This window comes from Pygoscelis adeliae, unplaced genomic scaffold (genome assembly GCF_000699105.1).
Source record: "Pygoscelis adeliae isolate BGI_AS28 unplaced genomic scaffold, ASM69910v1 Scaffold21, whole genome shotgun sequence".
Taxonomy (NCBI): domain Eukaryota; kingdom Metazoa; phylum Chordata; class Aves; order Sphenisciformes; family Spheniscidae; genus Pygoscelis; species Pygoscelis adeliae.
This window is the reverse complement of record NW_008824243.1, coordinates 3,490,612-3,517,328: the sequence shown is the minus strand read 5'-3', so window position 1 is coordinate 3,517,328 and position 26,717 is coordinate 3,490,612. Positions and strand designations below refer to the sequence as shown.

The 26,717-nt window shown below is 39.7% G+C and overlaps 2 protein-coding genes across 2 annotated transcripts in view; both read left to right on the top strand.

Annotated features, from left to right (window-relative positions):
* LOC103926281 (trihelix transcription factor GT-2-like) overlaps positions 1–22,049 on the top strand; it is a 22,842-nt gene extending 793 nt beyond the window's left edge. The window contains exons 2-10 of the mRNA XM_009335137.1: positions 4,556–4,642; positions 8,024–8,461; positions 9,478–9,567; positions 10,314–10,385; positions 14,630–14,716; positions 18,058–18,129; positions 18,825–19,226; positions 20,677–20,742; positions 21,628–22,049. Of these exons, the coding sequence (XP_009333412.1) occupies positions 4,556–4,642; positions 8,024–8,461; positions 9,478–9,567; positions 10,314–10,385; positions 14,630–14,716; positions 18,058–18,129; positions 18,825–19,226; positions 20,677–20,742; positions 21,628–21,848 (1,535 nt within the window). The 3' untranslated portion in view covers positions 21,849–22,049. The remainder of the gene's footprint in view (positions 1–4,555; positions 4,643–8,023; positions 8,462–9,477; positions 9,568–10,313; positions 10,386–14,629; positions 14,717–18,057; positions 18,130–18,824; positions 19,227–20,676; positions 20,743–21,627) is intronic.
* Positions 22,050–22,340: 291 nt separating this feature from the next.
* LOC103926342 (multifunctional protein ADE2) overlaps positions 22,341–26,717 on the top strand; it is a 19,515-nt gene continuing 15,138 nt past the window's right edge. Inside the window, exon 1 of the mRNA XM_009335205.1 lies at positions 22,341–22,371. Coding sequence (XP_009333480.1) covers positions 22,341–22,371 — 31 coding nt within the window. The remainder of the gene's footprint in view (positions 22,372–26,717) is intronic.

Below are 26,717 nucleotides of genomic sequence, written 5' to 3'. Positions count from 1 at the left end.
GTTTGCAGTACTTTGGAAGCAGGTTTTGTAGAGCTCCAATTCAGATGTAAACTTAAAGAAAGATAAAAGTAAAGGTTGAAACTGTCATGATTTCTTAAAAAAATCGTTATCTGTGATACAAGTGGAATTTAGGATTTTTATTCTTATTTCTCTGTAACTGAACATTTAGGTATGATGACTAAAGGTAAATTAAATTATTTTGTAAGCAATTCAAATTGAATATTTGAGAAACAGAGGGATGTTTAATAACTTCTCATTAAAAATTGTAATGCAGTGGGGAAAGTAAAAATCATCATGTTTATCAGACTATTTTGAGGCAAACCAAATGAATACAACTGCTTTTATTCTGAAGGGGTTTTTACCAAATCATTTGCATCTCTTGTTTTATTCAGCCCTCTCTACATACGCATTTAAGCTGTGCTTAACATTTCATTAGGGTCAATCTGCTATTTGACATGACTCAAATCTCCTTGTCACATCCTAAATGTCACTAAAGCATAAGCCCCAATAACAGTTATAAGTACCAAAATAAGATGGCTAAAAAAAGAGAAATGCAACGCTTAGCCGTTTCTTCCCACAGGATGTGGCAATTTACATTAATTAAGATTGCGAATCTTTTTTAAGAAAACAAAAAACTCAACATTAGTATCAGGGGAGATTGCCAAAGGCACAGAAAGGAGCTGGACATCTAGCTTGCCCTTGCACCCTTCTGTGTCTCTCTCTACAATGCTCTTTTACAGGTCTGAGGAAAGGAAATTGCCATTTTTCTTGTCATTGTTTACCGTAACAAAACGCTTGACCTTAATTTGTCGCCACTAGCAGAAAACCTCTAATCTGTCAAAGTCACTTTTAAGTTAAAATGGCAATTTTGTAATATTTTAACATGTGCTCTCTGCACTGTGTATTGCAATCCATTTTTATTTTTAAACTTGCAGAACTGAGGCTAATACAAGCTGTTACACTTCTGAGGACTACGTGAAAACTAAGATAGTGTCCTTCATCTGAGGACCTGCCCTTAGATTACCCTCTGTGTTTTGATGTAGTTTGCACCAACTGTTAATCCTAATTCTCATCTGACTTAGACCTCTAGCAAGTTTAAATCAGAAAAGGTTAATTTCAGTTGCGAATCCCAAACTGGAATATAAAAAAAAAAATTTACCCCTGGGTGAGACACACCTCATTTTGAAGCATTAGGACAGTCTGATTTTAAAGGTGATATAATTAAATATATCTCTTAAATGCACAAGCATTTCTGCTACTCCCTTAAAGTAAAAAAACAAACAAGTTTTATGGATAAACAGAAATTAAATGCAACTAACCGTAATAATGCCAAGAATTTAAATGCAAAGGTTCCCACAACAACCGTAATTCAGCCACAAAGAAAAGACACTAAGATAGAAACGTGTCCTGCAGCTATGCAGAATGCAGACATCCGTAACAAGGGGCAGAGAGAACAGCTGTGAGAACATCAACTTTCCTCATTTAAGACTCCAAGTCAAGCAAGTAAGGCCGTACTGGAGGCCCAGTCCTTTTCGGACTGCAGTCGGAGTTGCAGCGCCTGCTCAGGGGAGGCTGCCCAGCTCAGGACTTCGAAGGGCACTTGGCAAGGCTCAAATGGCATCTGTGGCTCCGCAGCTGATGCTCACGAGTTCTTCTGCGGGGGCAGATCTGGCGGTGTCGCTCCCACAAGAAGGAAAGGCGGTTCCCCGCGCAGGCGAGGGCAGCCCGCTGCCCCTGCCCCTGCCCCGGCAGTGAACCTGGCTGGTCCCCCACGGCCTGCGGGAGGAAGGGGACTGCTTTCGCCTGGGCGTCCTCCTCCGTAAGGCAAACAGACCAAAGTACAGCTGCGTCCCTGCGGGCCCCCTCCTGGGCTTCTCCCTTTCAACCACAGAGCCTTACAGGGGAGGAGGGGAAAATGGGCCCTCCCCTCTTTAAAAAGAGGCCGGGAAGCCTCCTTTTGACAGAGCTGGAGGAACCAAGGGTGTCTATAGGCTTGTGACTTGGGTAGCAAGAACAAAATGCTATCAACAAACCCAAACCTGTGCCAAATAATACTGTCCACCGTGCGCGCCTTACTTTATTTTACGAACCTAGTAGCTATACTCATTTGTTTTGTTTAAAAAGCATGACAAGGGACAGGGCACGCTCCTGAAGAAATTACTGTATTTTTACCATTCTGCTTAGCCTCAGTCTAAATATTCATATCCATCCTTAACGTAAAGCTACAAAGCATGTCTTTGTGTTTGATTTGCTTGACTATCTCAACTACTGGGAGATTGCTGGGGAGGGGGAGGAAGGGAAAGGAAGGAAAAAAGAGACTACTTTTATGGGACTGAATGGCATTTCCATAGTGTTTCCCTGATTTTTTTCTTCATATCTTGTAAAATCAGTTGTCTTTTGAAAGTGTAATTGAAGAAACTAATACTAAAAATGACAATCAAATCTAGGAGAGAGGTATCTCGGGACAAACTCAGTAGCAACACACACACACACCAATTCCCAGCTCATTCATGGAAAGACGACACTTTCTGCATAAGCACATACAGCAGTGCAAGCCAGAGATGGTCATGTTGTCCTCCCAAAATACATGTTTTCAGAGGCAAGCACAGAGTTGTAGCTTAAATAGTCATTAAAAAAGACACAACTCAACATGTTCACTTCTCTTAAAATTTAGTCTATTATCCCAGTAATCAACAACCAAGAAAATCTATGTAGCGTGATGGTGCACTATGAAAAATGGTATCATTCATTAGAGTTCAAATGAATGACCTTCCCATTTTGTTAACCGGTTTTGATTGTTTCAAGTTAAATCAAGTATTAATAAATCGAGTACACGATTTACAAAAGTAAAGCTCACCTCCTAGTTCATGTTAAGTTACTTACGCTCTTTTATACTTCTCTCTTTATGTTTAAATATTGACGCATTGGCCACTTTCCTTGCCTTTCACTTTCCCACAGCAAATGCAGAAAAATTATCAAGTCTGAGCAGAAATGCATCAGCAATGACAATATTATCATATGTACAAAACTCAGACAGCTACTAGAAATGCAAAAAGATCCTTCAGAAATGCGGACTTGAAAATGCCACTCATACATAGTTTTCCATGTCTGGACTTTAATATCAAACATGTCATCGACAAGTGTTTTATATGCATATTTTTTTTTATAAGTACGCAATACTCTTATTGAGTACTTTTTTTGCTCATCAGATGCTTCCCCCCCCCCTCAAATATTCTAACATCTTTTTGTGTTAACTGTTCTTATTTACCTAAAATAATAAATTGCTTCTTTTTAATATTACAGTGTAATTAAACTTGCTTATCCTAGTACCCGTGGCACACTCGGCAGCCTTCCAAGAGAGAATTTATTTCCCCTTTCCGCAGTTTGCTTTGCAGCTCTTAAGCGGATAAAACGCCAGCCCTGGCGCTAGAGGTGGAGGCATGAGCACACCTTTCCCTCCGTCAGCCCGGCCGCAGGGGGTAGCAGCTCCTGCCAGAGAAGCAAGGCGGACAGCTGGGAGCAGTCAGAGATCAGGCCACTGCATCTATGAGTCATTCTGAGCCTTGCTGAAAGTCAGGGGGATTTGGGATAATGTTTCCAAATGAATCCAAACGCAGTTTTCAGTTTCACCTACGTCAGGGATACCAGGTTGCATCCTAACCGCACCTCGTTGCTGCTCCCCGTGACGAAGTACCGCAGTACCTTTGAACAGGTAGCTTTGATCTGTGTGACCTGCCTGGCTGGAGCTGACAGCAGCTCACTCCCCGTCCCAGTGAATCAACATTTCAAACCTCTTGTCAACATGGTACGTTGAATACAGCATATTACCATAGAACAACTTAAGAAGTCTGTCCTCTGTGAAAATTAAGCTGATTCAGAACCTGACTTACATATGCTGCTCTCCAAACTTACCTAGCAATTGCTGTAGTACTCCTTTTTAAACAAATGTTGGAATGCTACACTGTAAAAAGCTAGACTGAATCCTGCCGGCTACAAATACATTGGTTCTCTAGTCACAATACTTTCCCGCTTTCCCTGTGCCATTAAAGAATTCCATGGATTTCCAGGACTCTTGGCAGAACACACTTGTTTTCTTCAAACTCTTCTCTAAATACTCTTCTTGGAATTTCTTTTTTTGTTATATAAATGGATTTGTGGTTATCTGAATCCATGTGCAAAGTCCACTTTTATTTGTATATCTCTTATTTTCATTATCTGCTTTCAAACTATACTTTTAATGTGCTGTCCGCCCCAAATACCGAGAGTCAGAAAAGGATACAAGTCACTAGAATCAAGTCGGTTTCTACAAGAATTTTAAAATACATTTCAAACAGGCTTCATATGCAAGATATAAAATAATTTAATTTGCCTCCTATAACTTGTGTCCCCTTATGGGGACAAGGCAAATGAATTTTAAATTTAATTTAAATACAAATTAAGTGTGGAGGTTACAAAGTTAATAATCTTCTCATTGTGTATGGACATGTTCACTTCAACTAATTTAAGCTAATTTAGTCCATACCTATTTTTCATCTAAAAACTTTTTCCTTCCCAGGTGAAATATCAGTTTCTTTAGAAGATGATGAGGATGCTCCAGGAGATCCACTACTTTTTATGTCACATGTCAGACCAGTTCAACTAGGTATAGTATGATGGCGCAGAGAGATCAAAAACTAAAAAGCAGCATGGCTGTCAGAGCACTTTCTGATAGCTTGAGTACGCCGTCATTCTGTTTCTGATCAACACAGCTTTAAAATAGCCACACCTTTGCACCATCTCCTTCCCAGTTTTAGCACTCAGCAGTCTCATGCATCACTAGATACTCACCACTGTATATGATGTAACTCCTGCATGACCACCGTTCGCATTCAAAACACATCCCATGCTATAGCTTAATCACATTAACCATTTAATTTTGTTAAATGCTAGTGGAAAGTATGCCAAATGGTAGTGTGTGATACCCATGTCAACTTGCGGATTTTCTCCAACTCCTGTGATTTCTGCTTAAAGCAGCATGAGTGATGGCCTGAGCCAGGGGAGACAGGCAGAGGTCAGACCTGTCCCACTGAGCAATCCAGATTTGCAGTGGTCTTCAAAGCAGCTGTACCCTCTCTCCAAGCAAGGGGTAGTCAGCAATGCTTTAGTCCAACCAACCATACAACAACTCATCTGGAAACCATCCTACTATCGTAGTTTTGCTCAGGAAAGTCATTACAGAGCAAAGGCACAAACCTGGCAAGCCAGGAGGAGGGAGAAAATCCTAGGTGTGAGCCCCTTCAAGGGGCTGCTAAAGGGAAGGGAGAAACCTGAACACATTTTAGGCAGAATTAGGCAACCGATGAGCTGATTCCTTGCCTGGATGAACAGCAGCACTGTCCTGAATTTCCTATGTGCTCTTTCAATTTTTTACGTACCCTCTGTGCCCTAGCATACATCCCAGTCCAGTTACAACAATTTTCACTACAGAATCTCCAAGGTGCCGTATTCAGGCAGAAAACAAGGCCCCAGCTAAACCTACGGCTTTTATGTTACACACTACACCCCTCTTGCCCGGCATAACAAGAAATTAAGGAATAGACAAGTATCTCACATGGAATTATATGCACATACATATAAACAAAACTTTCTTGCAGTAAGTATCTGAATCAAATTTTACAGTAATATGTCTGTGTTACTCAGTGCTCTTGCAACACATTGCCAAGCGGATTCATTTCACCTGCTAAAAAATCTTCAATTCTGGGAAAGCTGCTTTCTACAAAGCCAGCAAAATAATTCAACTGCATGGGCTCTGAAGTATGTACTGATACTAAAATGTCTTCCCTAGTGCCTCTCTTAGTCTTTAGATTTCAGGCACTATTTCAGACACCACTGAAAGAAAAATTTTGAGCCCTTTCTATCTATATTGCTTAATATTTTGGTTTCATTTCAGCAGATTTCTCATTTTGACGAATCTTAGGAAAAAAATCAAATATGGCATAAACACATCTTGCAGATCGAAAAATAATGTATATCCTGTCTGAACAATTTTTTTAAACAAATTAGAGCTAAAATACATTTGAGACATAAGGAAAATTTTCACAGTGACCGTAACAACTTTGTTTCAAAGTGGTGCTTGTGGGTAAGATATTTTGCATCACAATGCTTTTTAAAGGGAATGAGGAACAAACAAAGCCACCGTTTTCCAGGCTGCGTACAGCAGAATGAATAAGCAATGCACCAAGTCACTAGAACTCATTTGAACTCATATCCACAACCGAAAGTGAGCTCGGTTGGAAATGAACTTACTAGTGAGAAATACTGGTCTACACAAGAACTAAAGAAACCTCATCCCTCCCAGCGTGCCCCATACTCTATGGCTTTGACTGGGAAGTGCAGGGAGCACCTTCCGCATTCTTATTCCTCTTTTCTTCACCTGTGCCTTTTCCCTCTGGTCTCCGTGGTGCACTCTGGTAGTGAAGAATAAACCACTCTGGAAATAGATAGTCGAAATACTTGTGGTAACACTGAGCAGAGACTACATCAAGCCTATCTGATGTTGGCAGCTGTCAACCGTGGCAATTCCTACAGTTGCATTCACCTGTACACAGGCGTTTTCTTTCACTCCCTCAGGAAGAAATGAAGAAAACATAATTGATATATCACCTGAAAATTACCCTCAACAACATATCAGTGAGCTGGCTGCTGCAGAGGTCTGATTAACACAGGACTAACAGAGAAAAAATTGGTATCTGTTAGTACAGTTTTTTCACAACTAGAATGAATTACAGAGACTAGCAAAGAATGCCTCTACTTGGGACAAGTTTGTCCCCAAACAGGTTACTATACACAAGTATGCTCCGCTGAAGCTGTATGTGCAAGCAACGGTCAGGTATTTTTGCCATCACACAAAGCTCAGTGACTATAAAGTATCCAACCCCTGTAACCTGGCTTGCCCTTTTAGAATAAGACACTTGCAAAGGCATTTATCACTTCAGTATGACTGCAGAAAACTGTGTCAGTTACCGTGCACTTTTGTATTTACTCTCTGTGATAAAGCACTGGAATGGTGTTTTTTTAAAAAATATATTTATTTTTGCAAAGATTTAGAAAATGCATGAGAAACCACTTTCCAAACTAATTTGATAAACAAAATGAAGTCTTAAAGGAAATTCATAATTAAAAACAAGGAAACATTAAAAAAGTGCAAGAGATCATACTTCAGTGTTTTAAGTAATTGCATGGCATCCTTTAACTCCTAATATTAAAAAATAAAGTTGAAGACTGGAGAAAATAAAAAAAAATATTAGTTCTGCAGAGTAAGATAGCGCAAAACTTTTTTACAAAAAACCCCAAATATTTTTGATTATTCAAATATTAATGTTTATATTGACCTGCACTGAGAAAGGAGGAGGTTCTGTACCATGAGAACTGGGTTTGTTATCACACAAATGTTCTTGTGTGACTTAAGGCAAAAGTCTTCATTCCTCAGCTCCCCACAAAAGGCGGGCTTGGTTAAGAGTTAAGGATCAGATTCTTCACATCCTTACCTGGTTTAAAGCTCTCCATGCGTGTAAAACCAAAAGTATGGCAATGAATGCAGAAAGTTAAGTCTTTATGCTAGTGTCAGTGACTCAGGGCCCAATTTATTATTGTGCTAACGCAGCACTTTGTATCTTCCAAACAGCACTCTTCTCCTCTCTAATGTCTGAACGATAAAACAGCTCACGGGTTATTCTCAAAGGTATTACAAGTAAAAGTTCCGTGTATTAGGGCACAGAAGAAAGAAATGTTCCTCTTAGATTAATTAAATGTACATGCGCTATCTTTCAAGAGAAGGCAAAAATGATGTCAGAATTCACAAAATGCTGACAAATTAATAACCAATAGCTTGACTTTAATGTCACCTCTGCTCCATCTTTCTCTGGAGAGACAAGTCATGAGGAAACGGCATACTTCATTCTCATTCTCTCTGTCCTTTCCCCACCCCAACCACCCAATGCAGGTAACCCGTATCTGTGTCTCTCCCCTACCCCACACGATGCAGGTAATCCAACGTCAGCAATAGAGGCTTCCAAAACACCGGCTTTTATTCCAACAGTAGCAAATGAAGGAGGAAAACACTGGACTGTTAATGAAGTCAGAGCTTTGATACGCATATGGTCAGACAAAAATATCCAGCAACAACTGGAGGGGACAGTGAGAAATAAAAGAATATTTGAACAGGTTGCTGCTAGACTTCAAAAGTTCGGAATTGACAGGGACTGGAAGCAGTGCAGGACAAAATACAAAAATCTGAAACATGAATACAAGAGTGTAAAAAGTGCCCAAGACTCAGGGAGTACAAGTAAAAGTATGAAATTTTTTAATGAACTGGATGCTATTCTGGGGCACAGCACCATGGAACAAGCAAGTAAATCAGATAATGATGAAAGTGAGAGGCCTCCAGAATGGACAGAAGCAAAATCAGAAAAGGACTCCATAGGTAAGTACTTCAGCTACCCATATATCATTTAAAATTTTTAGTTTTCCAGCACTAGAGAGACCTTGAAAGAACGAAAAAAAAGCAACTAGCTAGATTAACCAATTTGCTGGAGGCGGGGGGAAACACTGAATGGAAATTTACTATTTTGCCCAGTTGTTCACTTTACATTATAAGGTAATCTTTCAGATAGATTGATTCTTTTTTTAATAGAATTAAGAAACAAAAAGAGGAAAAAAAGATGAAGACATGGGATAAGATAAAGCGATACAGAGAGACCATTCCAGTCAAAGTCATGGCAGAAGAGACGTGTTTCTAGCTTAGATTAAAAAAATGGATGAGAGAGATGGTCAGACTGTGTTACTGGAAAAATGAAGACATTGAGCAAAAGAAGTCTGTAGTTATAGACATTGGTTAAAAACTTAAAAATTAAACTGTCTTTCTCTTATGGTCCCCAGTGGCCCAGTTTTACTGGCCTTTGGAGCAAGTCTCCAAACAGCACCAAGAATAGCACCAGGAATGCTGGCAGAGCTTGCCTTTATTTTTGTGTGGTTATTGACGAATAACTTGGTAATGGATGGATTAATGCAGAATTAGAGTAGACTGATGAACCTACACTACCCAGGAGTTAAAACACTTTTTATTGGTATATACAACCAGAAACAGGCCTGTTGTTTAAGAACAGAATTAAACATAAACCTCTTTATTACGCAGTAAGAATCCTACACAGGGGATGATATTACGGTGGCCAAATGTAAGACTAGAAGTTAGTAAAGTAATGGAAGAAGTCAAGAAAAATAGAACACAAAGACAGTCTCTGGCTGAAAACTATGAGAGCATTTTGGGCAAAGATTCACTCTTCAGTTGCTGTTTCTAGGCTCTTTGCTAATGCATCTGCTACTGCCTGCTGGCATAAAGAGCATCCTAGGTTGGACGGATCTTTTGATTTGACACAGCACAGCTGTTCTTATGTAGTACACAAATGCGGTGCCCTAATTAACATAGCATTATTTACGCAGAAATGCCTGGAGACACAGGTGAAGAGGACTCTGTTAGTAATATGTCAGAAGACCTACGGGTTGCAGATATACAGAAAGTTTCTGACTCAGGTAAACTGAAAAGTCTTCTATTTTTATATAAATCCCTAAATTTAGTAAGTTAAGATGGCTTTCTAAAATAAGCCCACATTGTAATGATGGTTAGAAAATGCAGAGGCCTAAAAAACTTTGAAGCAGGAGGTAACGTCATAGTGATAACCATACTTTCAATAAATACAGGCACACGTGCACATTTACAGTGCTCTGCTAAATTTGATAAAAACAGTCTAGTAAGTAATCGTTCCAAAGATTCATGACCCAAGATGTAAAGAAGAAGAAACTATTGGTCTAAGGAAGTTGAGTGCAATGTATTACTGCATTTACTTTTACTTAAACTATGTCTTCTCAAGGATTAGAGTTGTTCAGTCTCCTGTGCATAAACTAATACAGCATTCTATTTTTAACAATATAATGTGATCAGTATTTAATATAATTGTGTAAATGCTCATGTCAGGGAATGAAAACTTCATTTAAGAGTATCACTACTAGCACTGAATATGAAGGTCATACACTCTTTATAAAGAAACATGGTTTACACCTGAAAGCATAACTTTCAGGGGAAGTGGGAATTCAACATTCGGCTAAGTCTCGAAGGCTAATGGGCCTGACTGTCCACAACAGAGGACCTCATGATCTCTTTCAGTAGCATGAGGCAGAATATGGTCTAAATTAGGCGTTAAGGAGTAGTCTTACAGAATTTAAAATGGTCTAACGTGAACTTGAAAGATTTTAATGTCAAATTAAAAATCTTCTGACAGATGATGTTACTGTAAATACTACTCCAGAGAATCTGGCAGCTCTGCATGTAACGAAAGAAACAGCTATGACAAGTAAGTAAAGCCATGGTTGATCATGAGAGGTAATTTGAGGTATACTGGACAGTAGTATTCTTGTTTTACCATTCAAGAGCAATTACATTTATTAATTTAAATTTACTAACAAAGAAATATATAACTGGCCTTTTACCAGATCACCGTAGGCACTTGAGGCATTCATTAGGGGAAAACAGATTGTCATGAAAAGTGCATTGCCTATAGGGATCTCATTTTGAGAGAGACAAAATATGTAAGAAATCATAAATAGTACTTTGTGGGATCCAATTAAATGGATTAAATGCGTCAAATTCCATTTCTCCCCATCAACAAGTAAAATTACTACCTATACACGAAGAGTAGTAAGACACTGTAACAATACATAGATTCAGCAGTGCCACTAAACTGTCATCTGACATAGTTTTCAACTGCCTGCAGCTACATAATATTGAAACTTTTTGGATTGCAATCTTCCAAACAAGTTATTTAAGATAAAGTTAATTGAATACTTCTAGTAAAGTTCTGAGTACTCGTTTTTGACACTTTAACATTCCTTTAGGATAAGTGTAGGTTTTAGACACCTATAGCTTACCTTGGTTACCATTACCTTGTCAAATATGTGTATTTTAACTGCATATTTTGTTTGATTCTGGGTAATTGTAATTGCAATCTGATTTTGTGGAGAAAGATTAAAATAGCAAGTGTTTCAGAAGTGTCTCTGGCTCAGCCTATCCACTCTAAAGACTACTGTTCAAACTTCTGCGGGGAAAAAAAGGCAAAACCACAGCACTCCATCATGAAAAGATGCAGTTTCAGCTTCCAAAATTCTTTCCCTCATCCCCAAATGAACAATACAGACTCAAATAATTTTGTCACGGGTGGTAAAAAGCACCTAGACTTTAATGTTATTAATGGTAACATAGTTAGGTGTGATATAAAAGCAGAGAAAAGATGCACACTTTTTACATTACAGTATCATGGAGACCCTTTATTCTCCAATTGTGGTACATGCCTTTCCTAGACAGTTCAAATAAATTTAAAGTGCGAAACTGGTAAGTAAAGAGATTGTATGTACCTCTGTATTAATAAATTTATTTGCTGATAAACAGCGAAAAAGGCAGTCAGGCAGGGATACCATATTACATTGGTTCTTTGATATCAGTAGATGTCTGACAATTGATAGCCTTTAGGATGTGACTTCTTAAGGACTACTCCATATTCAACATAACTTTTGTAGAAAACTGTTTCTCAACAAGCATGTAATTATAATTTATATATACATACCCATGTACCTTTAAAAAAAATTGAAAAACAAAAATTTGACATAAGTAAGAATTTAGAAATTCTGTTAACCTTGTATGAGGGTATCTTCTTAATTAGTACATGGAGTTAATGTACTCTGCAGTCAAAGTTATACATACACTTGTCTAGGTATGTACTAGCTAGCCTGGGCAGACATCTGCTTTCTGGCAACCGCAGCTGTGTAAATGCACAGAGGTGCCCAAGCTCCCTCAGAAGTGCATGTGCTTCTTACACGTAGATCTGAGTTATTAACCACAGTAACATCATCGCCACTGCCAATCTTTATAAATTGCCATTTTTTGGCATGGTTTGCCATACTCTGGTAAGGAAAAAATTAAGATGGTATTAGTCAAATGCACCAGTTTCAGGAAAATACCTAGTTATTTGATGTTTCATGGCATTGTTTTTCTCCTCTGTCCACATGTATTTGCTCAAATGCCCACCTGAGAAGGAAAAGACAGAAGTAAATAAATCCTTACATGTTCTTCTACAGACTGTCAACAGTTTACTGAAATTTCTCTCGCAGCATTGCCCTGGAGTAGCTTTCTCAGCAGACTGGCCAGCAGAGGGTGCAAAAGCATCATAGCAATCACAAAACCCATTTAGCTTTTTGCAAAAGCAGCCTAGGAAAGGCTAGGGTCACTGTAAATTTTTCTCTTTTCTGGTAAAAGATAGCCATATTAAATCAATCTGGAAATAAAACCTAATTTAGTCATTTTGACTGATGTTTTCTATTTCATGGTATCACTTTTAAGGACAGTTAACTTCAGAAATCTATTCAGAAGAGCGAATTGCTTCAGTTTGCACAGGCCGTAGTCAGTCAATTTTAACTCCATGTACATGTACATTCCACATGTGTCAGACTTTGCAGTATGACCACAGACTGTGTATAGGTGTTTGATTAAATCTGAAGTGCCAGGGGAAACAACAGTGGAGATGAAAACAAGATTCTAAGAAATGCCAGTAGCCTGATGTTCTTAAAAAATATCTACAGCAAGCATTTTGCTTCAGACAAATGACTCTTCTTGTCATTGTTTTTTTAGGATTTTTGGTGCCCTGCGTACTTTATAATGTTCCTCTCATGACAAATGTGGAGTAAGTCATGACATTGCCAAGATACGTTCCTAAGCAAGGGCTTTTTAAAAAATGGTTGTTTAAAGTCAAGATCTTAAGTCGGTACATACTCAGGCACTTATGTCGGCTTCTTTTGAAGGTTTACTGCTGCGTGCTTGGAATTTTAAAATGTACAGATATAAAGTCAAAAGACAATGTTTTAATACATATGCCTCGGGCTGGTGTGAAGTAGTGTTTCAGAGAAGCGCAGAAGCAAAAATTCTTGATTATTCACTGGTTTAGCCCACGGCATACTCGGGCTGCAGACGCAAACTCCTAACTGTGCATCCAGAGCTGTCTGTATCCAGTCTCACAGAAATGCATGACAGACGGCAGCAACTTTGCAAGCTGTTGGAGAGTAAACATAGGCCACACGCTAAAAAAAATTCCCTAGCTTTGACATTCCCCACTCCCCTTTTATACTATACAAGGCACATGAGAGTAGGGATAGGGAGACAAATTACTGATCTTGCCTCATGAGCCAGAAAACAGGATAAATAGCGATAGTGACAGAGTGCCAAAAGAGCACAGAGCTTGTATCAGTCTGAGCAGGTAAAAGGAAGGACTGCAACAGCATTGCTGTGGTGGGCTCTTGAGCAATGCTTCAAACACAATGTAGAGATTAAGCATATTTGCTGGCAACTGTCTATAGCTTCACTAAACAATGCGGATGGAGCCACTGTGTTTTATCCACGCCAGAAACTGTTGATGGTTTGTTCTATTTGGCTCAGCCTTGCTCTCCTCGTGCCCTCCCCCAAAAAACTCTGAACGGTGGCTTAGAAAAAAAGTCAGGCTCCCTACCCACATTCTTGGCTCGCCAAGGAAAAAAAATAAAAAGGTGCATGATGCTGGTCACGTCATGAAGAACGTCTAATGCAAACAAGGCCGTATTGATTTTGGGGGTAATTTTTAATAAAATGGCTCTAGAACATGCTTTATTGCTCAATGTTTAGGGGCAATATTCTTGAATGGACTGAGAAGAGGCTGGGAGCCAGCAACTGCTGTCATCGATCTGCAGTGTGGCCTTCACCATTTAATCTCTGCACAGCAGTGTCCTCACCTGGATATGAGGATCGGAAAGACCACTTGCATCATCCGCCTGTCCATCCGTCCGTCCGTCCCAGGGCGGAGGGGTGGAGTTCCCCTTTAAACACCGGAGGGCCAATGGCAGAGGAGCGGAGATCTCCTCCCCGTGGAGGGGAGCCCAGGGACACCTCTGTCACCTCTGTCACCGTGCCTGGAGCCGGGGCCCCAGCTGTGTGATGTAAAGCCCTCGCAAGCCACAGATGGGGGGATGCTCTCAGGACAGGCATTTAGTACTTTGTCTTTATCACGCGGGCAGCCTTGCAGCTCAGTCATCCAGGCACAGCACCCTGATGCAATGTCAGGACCCTTGTCCCTTTTGGGGCTAATTCAGTGACTCTTGGCATCAGTCGCTTGGGAGCCTTTCGATAATTTCAGTACGTACTGAAGCACCCCTTATGAAAGTCACCATCTTGCCTGTTCTGCTGCATAGAGGTTCACCAGCTACTACATATCTTACAACCACAATCAGCGAACCATTCTACAAATTCTGATCCGGGTTTAAATAGCTTCAGAGTTTGCACATTTAACCCACAAACTTATATTATGCATCTGTTACGTAGTGTTCTGGATTTATTGTAATATATAAGTGCATACACTGTGCTCTTAAGCCCACTACTGCAGAGAAATGGCAGCTTTAATGTATCAAGAGACGAAATCTTTAATAACAGTTATCATTAACGGCATTCTGAAGTTAGCGATCCTCAAGACATAACTCAAGACCTGTTTAGTTAATAAGAACTCTGTAAATTTTTTTTTTACAGAAATCATTGAAGATGAGGGGGACTTTGCCAACTCCGTCCCGGCAGCTCTGGCAGCTACACAAATAAAGAAGGAGACGATTGACATAGGTAGGTCAAGACTGTGTCTTGATGGTTATAACAGCACATTCTACTTTACTGGGAACTGCAGGTTCGTATGTTATTCCTGCACATTATACTCGTTCTGCTTCTAGGTTATGATAAAATCTGTTTTTTGTTTGAAATCGTAGTGCAAAAATGCATAAACACTTATTTCTCCTTCCCCCAATTAATAACAAGATCTTATTTTCCCAGACAACATACTCCTTATTATGCTAGATGTGGGTAAGTCTGCATTTGATTGTAACAAATACTGTTCTTTTTCATACACAGCGGCTAGAGAGGATAAACTGGAAACCTAAATAGCTGTCTCAGAAACACTGAACATTTTATGCCTTGTCTGCAACTACTTCATGACAGTGCATTTAATTTCAGACTATTCACTATCAAACAATTGCCATAGGTATTCTGAATTATTTTACAAGTAAAACTGAAATCAGAGCCTCAGCAATACGTAGAAGTCATACATTCAATGACAAGTATTCAGGAGAAGATTTGTTTTATTAAAAATGTTGAAATTTAACATTAGAATACAGTAGGGATATTAATCTTCTGGAATAGATGAGCATAGACACCATGGAAGGTCAAAAAAAAAGGCATCAGAGGAAATAACAATGACACTGGAATCTACTGACCTGACATCCTGGATCAAAATATACTTTACGGTACTGCTGTTTACACCCAGAAGTTAATGGAAGGAACAAAAAATTCTGTTATAATGATTCTGTGCACAACAATTCTTTGCCCTTTTACACTGAAAGCTACTACCATAAAAATATTTCTATTGTACACATCAGTATTTCTGTGATCCAGGCAAGAGCTTCCTTCTCAGCAATTATAGTTATCTGGAGTTTGGGTGTTGAGACACCCTATCCAACACAGCTTTTACAACTGTTTGCATGGGCTGATCTTGATTATGAAAGACAACTGTAAGGAGTATGACACTGAGGGCAACATCAGAGCAATGCTATCACAGCGATGACACACAGAAACACAAGTTACATGGAGGATAAAGTAAAGCTGTGTCCCTGAAAGTTCAGAGACAGAGTGAGGTCACACTAATGCAAAGAGAAGAGTTCATACAGAATGACACAGAATAAAATGTCATGCAAATCAACTGACTGCCTTATACACACAAATTCCCCGTTCCTGTCATGTAATATCCAATTGAGGATAGTAATCACGCAAGTCAGCAGTACACAAGCACCATTGCCAAAGGCAGAAAGAGATTAGAGAGCCAGCGTGGTTGAGAGAACGAGCACATAAATGAAAGCCGTGGGGTTTTTTGGTAATAGTTTGTTGTTGGTTTTTTTTTTTAAATCACTCAAGAGCCCAGGAGTAGACCTACTGCTCCATTTTGGCCCAAGGTTGTATTTCCAATAGCTGCAAGTGTTAAAGGAAGATGAAAGAATTTTCTTAAGAGTTATGGGGCACCCTATTTATGAAAAAACACTTTATTTCTAGTACCCCAAGTAAATCACACACACGCTTATGAGAGTATAATTTCTGATTCTAAGTTTTCCATAGGTATAAAATGTATTCCTGCATATGGCTTATGAAAACAAGTATTTGCCAAATCACTTAAGAGAAAGCAAGTTATAAAGCAAATATGAATTCCAAGTACTACTCTGTGCATATGTTAGCAAGTACCATTATAGATAGCTCATCAAATGAACCACTGCTTATTTACCAACAATCTCTCATTTCTAACAGAGTCTAACCCATGCGCTCAGTTTTTCAAAACATATAAGGAGTATTTACTTCTACCCTTTACTGAAAACAATATTGAAGATAATTGGTCTATGACATCCCCTACCAAAATGATGAGAACTAACCTTTCTCTCCCTCCCAACCCAAAAAGTCATTCCACACAAAAGCGAACTTTCAGCCTCAGAGAAGTCCAAGCATGAGAAAACGAGCCCAGAGTCAGCAAAGCTGGGCTTTGATGTCCATAGATGATTTCAAGAATTCTGAGGGCTTCTGAATTTTACTTCTGAAGGGAATATTTTTTATGCTGTGAAAGAGTGCAAAGCTATTACAATCTCAGCTCTGCAGAGGGAAAAAAAACCTGGCATGTAGACATGGAGAAAAATAATATAATGATGTTTCTATCCTGTTAGAGATGGAATTTTGAAGAGAACTCAGATGCTGGTAGAATAAAAAACAGCTCTGTCTTCCCTGTTTTGTCATTTAAGCCACATAGAATAGTTTTGGATAGAGCCACCCCTACACATAGAAAATGCAATTTAAGCTGAGGCTAAAGATTTCCACAAAAGCATTAATGAATTGTTTGTTTTCCAGTTTTTCTTCTGCTTATGTTATCTCCATCACAAAAGCTCTGAATCAGAGACTAGCCTTTCACCCAAAAGTAAACAAACATGGCTGTCTCCTAAAGGCAGGCAAAAGCATGCAACCTTCCCCACAAAACCTAACATCCCTCCCTGCCCAGAATCAGGGAGAGGCACGCCTCAGTGCCCAGCTTTGAAACCCACCATGGCAGCTTACTAAAATGGACTCTAAACCACTTATTTTTTTGTGGTAAAAAGGAGTCCTGAATAGAGGAGAGCAAGTAGGATTAAGGAGCAAAGGTCTCTTTTCAGTTTCTTTCTGCTGTACCAGGGAAACTCACAAAGACCCGAGAAAAGCCTCATCAGCGGTAGGAAATGCGGCTCATGCGAAACCACACTGCATGCAGGTCTGCCGGCAGGTGCCTCTGCCTCTCACTCCTCCCCATCGCATCCGAATCACGTGCACAGCTTCCAAACTCGAGAGGGGGACAGTGGTCTTCTAGGGCCCGAGCCCCTGCTCATTTCATGACAGCAGCGGGGGAGCATGCATGACCCCACGAAGGGAAAGGCTGCAGTCCAAGCCCTGTTGGGCGTGAGCGAATCCGCAGACGCGTGCCCTTACAAATGGCACCAAAGCCTCACCAAGCCTGCCCCACCCACATCGCCTAGGAAGAAAACCTGGAAGGCACACCCGTGCTGATAAATGTGTACAAACATGTTATGCAAATCGACTTACATGTGAGATACAGACCATCCACGTATGCCTACGTGTTTAATCAAGTATTTTAAATGTGTTGTATCCACAGCTACCTTTTGGGTAATGCGGGGGCAGAAAGAAAGACGGCTTATAAGTAATGCCACTAAATAACTTGATTTAGGAAGGCATGTGGCAGAAGACTTGTTATAATGTGATAATGGGTTACACTAATGGGATACAACATTTTTAACTGAAGATAGGTGTTACCTGAAGAGGATGACAATAACATTAGCAATTTAGTTGCCTAACACCGAGTCTATTTTATTTAAAACTGTGTGTTTCTATAGATGATGATTCTATAAGCACTACCTCAGAAGACAGATCTTGTACACCAGTAGCAAAACGGATGGTTGGGACAGGTGAGTATTCATTTCCATGCTTTTATTCTGAAACAAAATTGCATTGTAATTTCAGTACCAAAGCTGGAGCAACCAGATCCCTACTGTAAACACAGCTCTACTTTTTTACTTCTGACTCCAGTCTAGCTTTATCACTAAACTTAAAAATTAGTTTCATAGCTCGAATTCCCTGTCATGAGCAAAACTGCATTCTATACTTATCTGATAAGCAGCATCTGCCTACTTCTGAAAACGTAGGTAAGATTTTTTCTTCTGTTGAATCCCCAGTAGCATTTTCGTTTTGCATGATATTATTTTGCCTTGCCATTCTAATTTGAAACCATACTGGAAAGCCATTTTCTTATCAATGCCGATATCTTGTTGCTTTAAAGCTTAAGGCCTATTGCTTTCCTGCATGTACCACTTGTATACATCTGTCTTTAATTTGACAACAGCAGCAACAAAATTACACTGACAAAATGTGGAATTTTAGATGCCTTGGAGAAACACGAGATTTCACTTGCTACATATTTTGCATACTTAAGATAAATGTAATCATGTATGGATATTAACATTGTAAAGTTAAAAGGTTTTCGTGACAAGAGATTGTTATAAACATTAATTAATCCTTCAGCTTGTTACCAAATCATTAGCTACAATTACACTTTAATGTATGTATATTCAGCAATACTCAGTTGTTTCATTTAAATTTTCAGACAATCACATTCCCTTGGAAGAAGCACAAAATCACTTTAAAGTTATTACAGTTAATGATACTGGAGCAGGAAAACACTGGAGTGATAATGAAGTCAGAGCTCTGATAAACATATGGTCAGATGAAAAGATACAACAAATGCTTGAAGGGGCCACAAGAAATAAAGAAATATTTGAGGAAATTGCCAGAAGGTTAATGAAACGTGGTATAGACAGAGACTGGAAACAATGTCGCACAAAATACAAGAACCTAAAATATGAATACCGTGCACTGCAGAAGGAAAACGAGCATCTTGGTAATCCCAGGAGAAAAATGAGATTTTACGATGAAGTTGACTGCATCTTAAGAAGACAGCCTCTGGGTCCCTCGAGCTGGGGATGTGAAACTTCAAGTCTCCTATCAGGTACTAAAAACTTCAGTGATGAGATAAAGCGCTTAAAAAAAGTTAAGTTGCCTGTTGACCCATGTTGTAGGGGTGAAATATGTGGCCAGAATGGGGAGGGAAAATAACTGAAGAACCTGTATCTGCATGGTCACGTAGGCAATACTCGGCGAACGGAAATGGTCTTTGGAGGAGTTTACGAGTGAGAACATTAACAAAAGGTGAAAGCACCTGAAGCGTTCAATGTTATTGGAGAATCTTTGTGCTTTTGGAAGCTTAAGTAAGATACAGTGAAATGGTGCTAGAAAACGTGGCAGGTTTTAGAGGTGATCTAGCAGGCATGTAAAGTCTTATGGATAGAGAGCTGCAAGCTCATACCATTTAGAACTGTGGAAATCTGTAACAATCAAGCCGAGTGCAAAGACTCCAAAAAAGCAAACTTCATTAATTCAATTCACACCACAGTCGAGAGAGAAAAATCCAGGGCAGTGATGTTTATTTGAGCATTTGTAATTATTGTATTAATTTTGCTAAAGCAGAATCAGTTTTCTGAATAGAGTTTGTTTCTATTTTAGTATCAAAAGACCTCTGATCTAGGAACCACACAGCTAACCTTGTCTCTGCTGTAAGGGTTCTCATGACTGGCCAACTGCTCCAGCTCTCAGGGGCACCTGCCCCTGCTCCAGGCAGATCAGATGCTCTTGTAGAAGCAACTTTAACCACTGCAGCTTAGAGCTCAGTGAGTTATGGTAAACCAGAACTGATTCTGATTTTTCTCGATATCTTAGATAATAATTTGCAACGTCACAAGTGTTAGTTGAGGACTTGAACCATTTCTGCAGGCAGAGGCCAGGTGGACAGCTTGAGCAGGAACCGCTGGAGCCATCCTTAAGCCAACTGTCCTCAGTCATGAATCAGAGCCCTAATGTGGTGTCCAAGGGCACTGTACGGTAGTGCCATTAGTTGAGGCTGGAATGACATCCACACAGCCATGGGATGACACCACTGCTTCTCACCTGCCTCATTCTTGTGCTCGATCACATTCTTAAGACAGACATTTTCTTCCAAATCCAGAAACTGAAGATATTACTGCTCATTTCTGCTCTCCGTGAATGGGATTTGTCAACACCATGAATATTCAAGCCAACCTGGCTGTTTTACATTTTAGCATGCTGGGAAAGGACTGTGTAATCTGTGCTGTGAATGCTGATGCAGCAGACAGTAAAACAATAACCTTCCAGAAAAGAAGTTTTAGTTATTAAGCTGTTCCAGGCATCTGCCAAATAAATGTGTCTCCACCCTGATTTTGTGTGCCAACCCAGCACCTAGAAGATTCTTTTCTAGAAGATTCTCATTGCTCCAGGTCACTTGTCCCAATGCATTTGCTTTTGTAGTATAAAGCTTTTTGATATGTGACTGACTGTGCTTTGAGAATCTCTGCAAAATAGTCACCTTGCTTTTCTCTTCTAAGTTTCAGTGGGAGATGTTACAGCAAACACAGGATCCTTGAGTATCAAGAGAAAAACTTGGAATGATGGTAAGAGCCCCTGACTTTTTAAAGCATCTATACACTGCTGTTGATTTGGATGCCAGATTCTGGTTTCCAGTACTCAAACAGTTAAAAAAAAAAAATCCTAGAACTTAACACCAAACTCCAAACCAACATTATTCTCTCACCCTCAACAATCTGCAAAAGAAGAGTCCTGATAAAAATGTGGGCCTAAGGAAAACTGCAATTTCTTTATTTCAGTCCTCATCCCTGGTATAAATGAGGTAAACATCAGGAAATACTTCTTTGATTTATAAGAATCAAGTGCAAGAAAAAGAAAAAAAAATATTTTAAAAATGGTATGGTATAGAATCACTGAGAGAGAGAAATGAAGGGATGGACAGAAATATGCAGCATGTAATCTGATATAGGAAAGGTCAGGAGCTTATTTTTCTTCCTGGCAGAATTGTCAGGCCCTCAATAATCAAAATGTCCAACAATGAGGGATGACAAACTTAGTTTTTAGGAGGCTCACCCCTATTTTTAATGCCAAAATGATGTCTTGTCTACAGACAGATGAACACAAACAGATCCGAACACCACAACATTTCTGAATTCAACCTGCTCAGTTCACCTTCACAAACTATACTAACAGGACTAACTCTGTGTGATTAAATATACTTTCATTTATTGCCTATTAGATAAGTACGTCTTGCAGAAGGCTAGGCAAAACTGAAAGTTTCAAATATGAGTGATTTTTACAAGGTCTGCTTCATTCCTACTCGCTGTTATACAATGACACAACACCAGGCAACACCTGCAACAGAGTGTAACAGAAGGACAACATTAGGAAAATCTAGCATGTGCTAAACTTCAGTGTCAGCAGTTCATTGACTTGTGCACTCTAACTACATATTTTGCTTTTGTCCACAGAGGTGTCACCTGTTCCACTTAAGAAAAGTGCTTCTGAAAACACCATACTCCACTTCCAAAAACTATTAACAGAGAGAGTGCACACAGTAACAGAAGGCAAAAGGTTACTGTTAGAAAGGCTTTGTAAGCAGGAAGAAATGCAAGACCTCAGCAGAACACAGCTGTATGCTGATCCATCAGCCATACAACAGGTTGGTTTAATGAACTTTCTACGAAATTAGCATGCAAAGAGATTCTCTCAGATAGCAAGAAATTAAATAGACTTATTTATCCGTGTAGGTCACCCACATTTGTACATGCTTGCTCCCCTTTAATATATTCACCTTCAGTCATTTAAACTAAAACAAGGTATGAGTTCCCATCATAATCCTTAACTATGAGCTTTTAGCAGTGACGTCAGTTAGTCTAATAAAAGATATAACCTCTGCCTACATGCCTTGGCTCACTTACATGCCACAATTAACAGGCTTAATTGAAAGAAAATAATACTTTGACTGATCAAAGAAAACACGTACAGTTAAAATTTCATCCCATCATTTCCAGTTACCATCTCTATGACCTTCCTAGCAAGTTAGTCCTCTGCAATTAAACAAACAGTTGAAGCCATAAGAGAACTTCTTTTTGGTTAGGCAAGGCTGGTGGGGAAAATACAACACTTAATTCCTTTATCAGCATTTACCCTCCTCCTAGCCTCACCACCTGCCTGTGCTGGGATGGGGGACCATCCCCATCTGCCCGCTGAAGGTATGGTACTGTGCAGCAATGAACTGGAGAATTCAATGAGCCAGAAAGTACACGAAGTTGATGCCCACCTAGAAGGGGCAGGCATGGGTTCTGGTCCCTGTTCTGTACTGGGCAAGGGGTCTGCCTTGTCCAGTAACCAAATGAAGTACAGAAAACATAGAAACAGTGCAGGGAACGATGACATGGTAAGTGACAAATGCCATGCCATAACTAACCGTTCCTCTGCAAAATCCTACTAGTCACTACGTCAGCTTGTGATTGTGTAAGAACTCTACAGCTGGTACTGCCTGCAAGGCATGCGCTTCCTGGGTTTTCCTTTCAGTGTATTCAAGCAGAAAAACTAATTTCTGGATCTCAGTCATGTTTGGGTATAGACCTACACAGCCCTGTGAAAGCTAGGTCAGTTCTGGGCACACACAGGGGCACAACTGAAGTCAAATAGTCAAGTCCCTACTGCAGCAGCAACAGCCGCTTGTTTTTTCTATACGCAGAGGCCTAAATTCCACCTAAGTCCCTCTTCACAAAATCTTACACAAAAATATTACTGGATATAGTACTTTGTTTCCTGCTCTATGGTTAATTTTCTTTTTAATTCTTTTATGAGAGACATTATGAAGGTAAATAATATCCACCAAGGTAGATTTTATCTGCCATTTGACTAGCATTTTTAAAACAATTCTGAGAAGTCAGAGAAAGATCCCTAGAAAATCATAGTTTTTTGATCATATTCATTTATACAGTGTCACAGACATACAGTTGTTCCAGTGTATGCTTATCTACCACTTTTCACATTGGTTTCTCAGTACAAACCTTCTTTGGCTTGTAATACTAGAATTATTATTGGTTTAAAAATCTTTCTTCTCTCTTTGCAATGAGTTGGTTCAAAGATACATCCTTGAACTTGCATGTTGTACTTGCATACAGAACTGCTGTCTTTGGTAGGAGAACAAGGGATCTGTCCCTGCTATCACAGCAGTCAGGTATCCTTCTAGAATATGCTGAGCCAGCTGAAGACCTCACCATACCTATCAGCACTAAAATCAGAGGTTACTCCTTCCACATGTGAACCAGAAAAATGTGTGATCCAACCCTAATTCACTCTAGTACATTTAAACAGTTTAGTTCAATTTAGATTTAAATTAAGTTTTTAAAATAACTGTACTGAAAATAATATGGATCACTTACATGTTCTGCTCTACCTGCTCTGTTCCATGAGCGCAAGGCTGAAGTTGCATAAAGCAGCCGAAGCTGATTTGATAAGTCATTGCAACAAGATCCCCTTTCCTCCATGCTACTCGGAGCAATCTGATGCTTGCTGGATCCCCTATAAACCAGTTCAGCTCACTAACCTGACACAAGACTAGTCCAGTTGGGAAAAAAAAAAAGCAAATGGTTTTCTGTGTGAGTTGAAGCAGCCCAGCAAGTTCTCAGCTGTGCTAGCCCTAACTTTGAGCAGCTCAAAGGTTGTTTTTGTTGCAGTGTGACTGCCCTCGCAGAAGAAAGGCTAACCTTAGGGAGGCAGTTAGCACTGCGAGGAAGACAAACCACTTAAAATTCTGAGTGATGCACAGGGATCCCAATCTTTCCAAAACTTTGCTGTCATTCAGTACAACGTCCCCAAAAAACCTTTCTCTTTTTCCAGAAAATAAAAAATACTTATTTTATTCATTAAGATAAGTAGATCTTTCAAGAAATATGTATCTGTGTTTAAATGCTGTTGTTCAGGTGAGAACTGCACAAAAGCACTGAGGCAAAGGACTGTCTAAATTCTTGGTAGGTCAGAGCAGAGAATTGCAGAGCACACTTGCAGTCTCTACTTGGAAACTGTTCATATCGACACTGGAGGATAGACACGAAGCAAGAAGTGACAGAAAAAAAAAGAACACAAGTGGCTTTCCAAGTAAAAGTTTTTTTTTCTCAGAAAACTTTCCAGAGAGTGGGATTTACCTGACAAACAAATGTCCAAAGAAGGTAGACTTCCCCTTTGTGTGGGATTCCACTTCCATTCTGCGTTGTGGCTGCAAAGCATAGCTTGCTTTTTGTAATTGTTTTGTCAGAAAGCTATCTTCTTTTTTCCTGCTGTTCACATTTATTTTTGGTCAAAAATGGTAAGAATGTCAAGTGCATGGGGCATTTGGCATCATCTAATATTTATGTGCTACGCCCATTTATACAGATACCAATTAATTTACTTGAATATGTAGAATGCTGAGATAGATAAATCGAAGTGGCATCAAGACAACCTTTCTTCGCTGCAGTTGTAGTTATGATTCCACATCACTTTTTGCTTAGAGACAAAATAACATGAATGTTGCAAATTTAGAATTCTGGTTGTCTAGAGCTATGGTCTGTCTCCTCTTGACAGCATCTCCCAGGGTAGTGACAATGGGCTAAATAGAATGTCGCTAGAGTGAAGGATTTATCAAAAAAAGTCCCTTCAAAAATAGCATTAGTTAATCCAACTCATCCTTCCAGTGTATTTTTATATCTGCTTGAGCTTGTGCTGTGGCTCTGCTCTGATCACAGCTTTACATTTATTACAGTCACACAATATTTAGTCTCGGCACACTTATGGGCAAGTTAAATGGAACTTGGGACACCATCTGACACATGCTAAATGGTTATGTGCGAGAGCACTACCGTAGGACTGAAAGGGTTTGGGAGGAGAGGCCTTCTTAGACGTAGATCCACAACATGGTTCCTTTTTAGCAGAAAGGCCAGACCAAGTTGTTTCCATGTAACTGCTCCTGGGAATCTTAATATAAATTACATCATGAAAATGATCCAGCTTAAAAATCAAAACCAACACCAAGTAATGATGGCAAGAGCAGCAATCCTATAAAAAACAGAGACCTTTAGTCTTCTCCCTCCTCAAATAGCTGCACTATTACCGGGAGGCCATTCAGATTCCCCTGTGAGGGCAGATCTGTCTCCTCCCCAGTTTGCAAATAGCAATACTGAAATTTCTGAGGTATGGCAGATAAATGGAGCAATCATCACTCTGACCTATATTAAAAAGTTCCATTCTTCTCTAAAGCACTCTCATCCACTGAGATGAATGGGTCACTTTACACATCTTTGATAGGGCTGTTACCCTGGAAAGTCCTCTGAATGCCCCATTTAGATTGTTTCCTGGTAGACCAAACTATATTTGGGCCAAATGCGTGGAGAATGAGCTTCAGGGAGCAGAAATGCTTGCATTGTTGATGGATCCACAAGCCCTATCAGCATCACTGTTGGCTTAAAAGACTCACCCTCCAAGCTCTCACCCTTTGTTCCTTCTCCTGCAGCTAGGTCTCCTTTGTGTTGGCACAAGCACTCATGTGGCCAAGTGGTTAACCAACTGACAGAACTGATTTAAACTAAAATTAACCTAATAAAAAGCCCCTCCAAACAACCTTGCTTTTTTAAGTTCAAAGAAAGTAGTGTAAGACAGGGCAGAAAGAGCAGCCAGGACAGTTTATTTGAACTGAACTACCCAGCATGAACCTCCCATGCTGTATGCAACCTTCCCTCCACGCATTAGGCTCAAATTTAAGGTATGGACAGACAAGCCAACAGAGCAATCCTGTGAAAATTACTGGAGAGCTGTATCATGCCTACATGGATGACTTAACTACAGTTCAATGTGAAGAAAAACAGTCTCACCCCAACTCAATGGCTAGGTTAATGTAATGGAAAGTCTGTTGGCCACAATGAACATAATGGCTGTCTCCAAAACGTCCTCTTGTATATACATTTTGGCACCACTTCCCTCCTGGTTTTTCCACTCCTCCTTATGTTATCTCATTCCAGTTAGTTACTCCACATCCAGAGATAAGACCTGAGACTGAACTGCATTTTGTGGCATGTACATCTAAGAGATTTGAACTTGGTTAGAATGGAAATCTGGCTTATCTTCACTTTCCGAAAACGAGCATGCAGGAACCTGAGCCCTGCAGGAAGTTACGTAAAACAACCCAGCAGATATAACAGCTCACCACAGCGAAAAAGTCTTGCTCCTCCTCCCTTCCTGCAGCAGTAGGCTTTGTGGCATGTAATTAAACTGGGCTGCCGGCACCTAGCAGCACAGAACGGCCTATAAACATAAACCAAGGTAGAACGAGAAGTGTTACTATATCCACATTCAGTAAGTGTCTCTGAAAGCACTCAGGAATGTTTTACCAGCACATACAGCATGAATGTTCTGGTAAAACAGCATACAGACTCAATCACTAGCTAGACATTTTACCCAGTACACTCCATAGGGAACTTACATAGAAATAGTTAATTACAAAATTTGGCATTTAGACAATTAAAACATTTAACACTGCAGTTTTTGCATCTGGGAATGGGGGAATCTGCTG